General features: G+C 37.7%; 1 protein-coding gene across 1 annotated transcript in view; it reads left to right on the forward strand.

The window, feature by feature from the left end:
• LOC106870093 (fibrocystin-L) overlaps nucleotides 1–3241 on the forward strand; it is a 69646-nt gene that overhangs the window by 12945 nt on the left and 53460 nt on the right. Inside the window, exons 5-7 of the mRNA XM_052974982.1 lie at nucleotides 1581–1651; nucleotides 1813–1923; nucleotides 2590–2682. Of these exons, the coding sequence (XP_052830942.1) occupies nucleotides 1581–1651; nucleotides 1813–1923; nucleotides 2590–2682 (275 nt within the window). The remainder of the gene's footprint in view (nucleotides 1–1580; nucleotides 1652–1812; nucleotides 1924–2589; nucleotides 2683–3241) is intronic.

A 3241-nucleotide genomic window follows, 5' to 3' on the forward strand; every position in this document is an offset into this window, starting at 1 on the left:
ACACACACACACACACACACACACACACACACACACACACACACACACACACACAAACACAAACACAGCGGTCCTGGGCATGACATTAAACTGCATCCGGTACCGAGACTCCTGCTCAAGAGTTTAGAACAATTGTGCGAGTATAAGATTACCCCTTACTCTCCCCTCCTCTCGGTGCACCTTGGTCCAAGATTGTTGTACCTATCAGAAGCCCCGATTATGAGTGAAATAGCGGAAAATGGTCCTGTGACTGAGGCATATGTCTGGCTCCTAGATATGTGTCATACAGGCCTACCAGGATGCGGACATGCCCTGGTGCAACATGGACCAGTGCCTCCGCTGAAGGTATAAAAATGTCCTATGCCTCGAGAGAGTAAGCTGTGGAAAAACAAGAAACTAGCAGGGTAATCTAAGTAAACCAGCAGAAAGCAAGGGAAAGCCATTTCTGTATTATGTTTCCTAAGAAAAAATAACCGCTTCCAGAGATGGTAGACTAATCGCTCGGTGGCAATTCGTACCAACTCTAAACGAGAAGCAAAGATGATATGGATGACATGTCCCTTATTCTCCTTTGCTGTTTAAATACCTACCACTAACCATTTTGCGTTATTTCTCGTGGCTCATTTTTGTTTCGTCTATATAAATTACCCAGAGCATAAATGTGTCATTTTTTTGTATATGATTAAGTGTCTCGTCTGATGAAATAATTGCTGTGCTGATAACGCCTATTACGACAGAAACACGTGTTTAGAGTTGCCTTTAATCTTCGCTTTGTGACAAGTTCGATAAGTAGTCTTGTGCTGGCTCTCTTTAGAATGTCTTCAGTGCTTACTTATGTGGGCTTGCCCGTATGTACTCGGAGTCCTTTTCGTTAAAATGACTTTCGATAAATTCAGCGTTACATTTATCTTGCAGGAAGTTTCAACGTCAGTTTTATAATCAATGGACCCTTCGGCAGGTAAGTTTCCATCGAACGTTTAATTATCACATTTTATTTCCTTTGTCCTATCGGCAAACAACTACGTTTATGGATTATATAACTTCATCTATGGGTTATATTATTATTATTATTATTATTATTGTTCAGTAGTTTTATTTTTATAACGTGCTTTCACTTCACTACCGAGCGCAGCTCTGTGCGCCTTGGGTATGTGCTGTGGTTTGCTGTGGTGCTTTTATGTTTACTGTATTGAAAGTGTTTTGCGTAGGATGTGTGCAGTACCCAGTAGTGCAATTTTCTGTATGTTATATATATTTGTAAGTCCTGGTATTTTTGTTATGTATTTGTCTGAGTATTTTTTTTATTATACCTAAGGCACCTACTATGATAGGAATTGTTTCTGTTTTTAGACTCCACATTCGAGTTATCTCTATTTCCATTATTATTATTATTATTATTATTATTATTATTATTATCGTCTGTTATATTAGTGAGTAGAACGTCTGTTAATTCCATCCAAACTTAATGTTTGTTACTGTTATTGTTTTGATTGAGTAAAACTCGTATAAATCAAGGCAAAACGAAAACATAGCGTAAGAAAAGAAATGTAAAGTGTATGAAATTTTTTTTATTTTTTTAGATCGCGAGTGAGAGACGAGAAATACTTTTTGAGTCGAGCAGGGAAACTGTATCAAGTACAGACTTATGCAGGTAAATATGTGTTAAATATTACATACATAATATCGATTATGTGTGTGCACGTGTATGTGTCAGCGGATGTGTGTGTGTGTGTGGGTGTATGGCATTTGATACATAGGTCATTGAAATTATTGTAGAATCTTTCAGAATTTAATGTTCTCGTCCCTTTTCAGAAATTAAATCGGTGGAGCCGCGTGAAGGCAGTGTCCTTGGAGGTACTTTGTTAACCATCAAAGGAAAAAACTTTGACGAAACAACAGCAAAAGCCAAAGTATTCGTAGGAGGTAATATCTTAATTCTGAATTTCGTATATTAAACGTTCTTAATGTTTTCATTTTTTTCTCTCCTCTTTTATTTCATTTACCGTTGATAAACGCTCCTTTTAATTTATACCATTAATGATATTTGAAAATGCATGAGCATCACAAAATCTCATGATTCCTTTCCTAAGATATATGGCCTTGTGCCTGGTCAAAAAATTAGCATTTCTGCCCATTTTCTTTCTTCATTGGGGCTCTTACCCCACGCTCTGACTATTCCGCTGCTAATTCGCCGCCATTACACAGGCTTATAAAGAAAGAAAACACCACTCCCTCTGTTTTGTATCAACTGACAAACAACCGAACTCCGAAACGTTGAATAACCTTATGTCTGTGGAAACTGAACTGATATAATCAAGGCTTTCTATAAACTCTTCTATAGAATTCTTGAGACAGGATTTGCAGCGCAAGGGCTAATCACCCGACGCGGCGGGTTCACATCGCTCTGTTACAACATGACTAAAGATCGCACCTCTCGTTGTGCTTCCCTCCATTCACAAAAATATTAATACCGAGAAAGGCATAAATATCACACACTCAATGATCTCCACCCTATCAATCCACTTCCCGTAACCTACATCACAAAGGAACCATTAATTCTTTGAATAATGATTTATTTTCATTGAAAAGGGAGACCGTGCGTGATCACATCAAAAATAACAGACGATTCTATTCTCTGTGAAGTGGATTCGAAACCAGAACACATGCCATTAATACATGCAGGTAGGTACACAGAATTTGTTTAGTTTCTATTATCCTCTTGCTGTTAATGTTGTCGATGTTGCTCTTTTCGTTCTTTCTTCGTTCGTAGTTGTGTTGTTATTTAACACTGGGCCCAGGTCTGTTCAACCAGTTTTTATTACGTAACGGAATGGCGACCGTCGTCGTCTCATGTTTCGTTTGTTATTCGATTATATTGGGCTGGTGGTGCATAATTATTGCGGCTTTTATTTTTTTCAACAAATTTTATTCAACAAAAAAAAAGCAAATAACAACATGTAACAAAAACATCTTCAAATGATTATTCCGGAGCATATTCACCATCTACATCAATTACGGCTTACCATTTGCTTGGCAGACGGTCAGACCGTCATTTAAAGATGGTTTTGTTAAACATTGTTATTGTTTTTGTTGAATAAAATTTGTTGAAAAAAAAGCCGCAATAATTATGCACCAACCGAATCTAGTAACATTTTAACAGTTGGGGATATTTTGAAGGATCTCGATCGCACTAGTAGTAGTAGTAGTAGTAGTGGTGGTGGTGGTGGTGGTGGTGGTGGTG

The sequence above is a fragment of the Octopus bimaculoides genome, chromosome 20 (genome assembly GCF_001194135.2).
Source record: "Octopus bimaculoides isolate UCB-OBI-ISO-001 chromosome 20, ASM119413v2, whole genome shotgun sequence".
In the NCBI taxonomy this organism is placed as follows: Eukaryota; Metazoa; Mollusca; class Cephalopoda; order Octopoda; family Octopodidae; genus Octopus; species Octopus bimaculoides.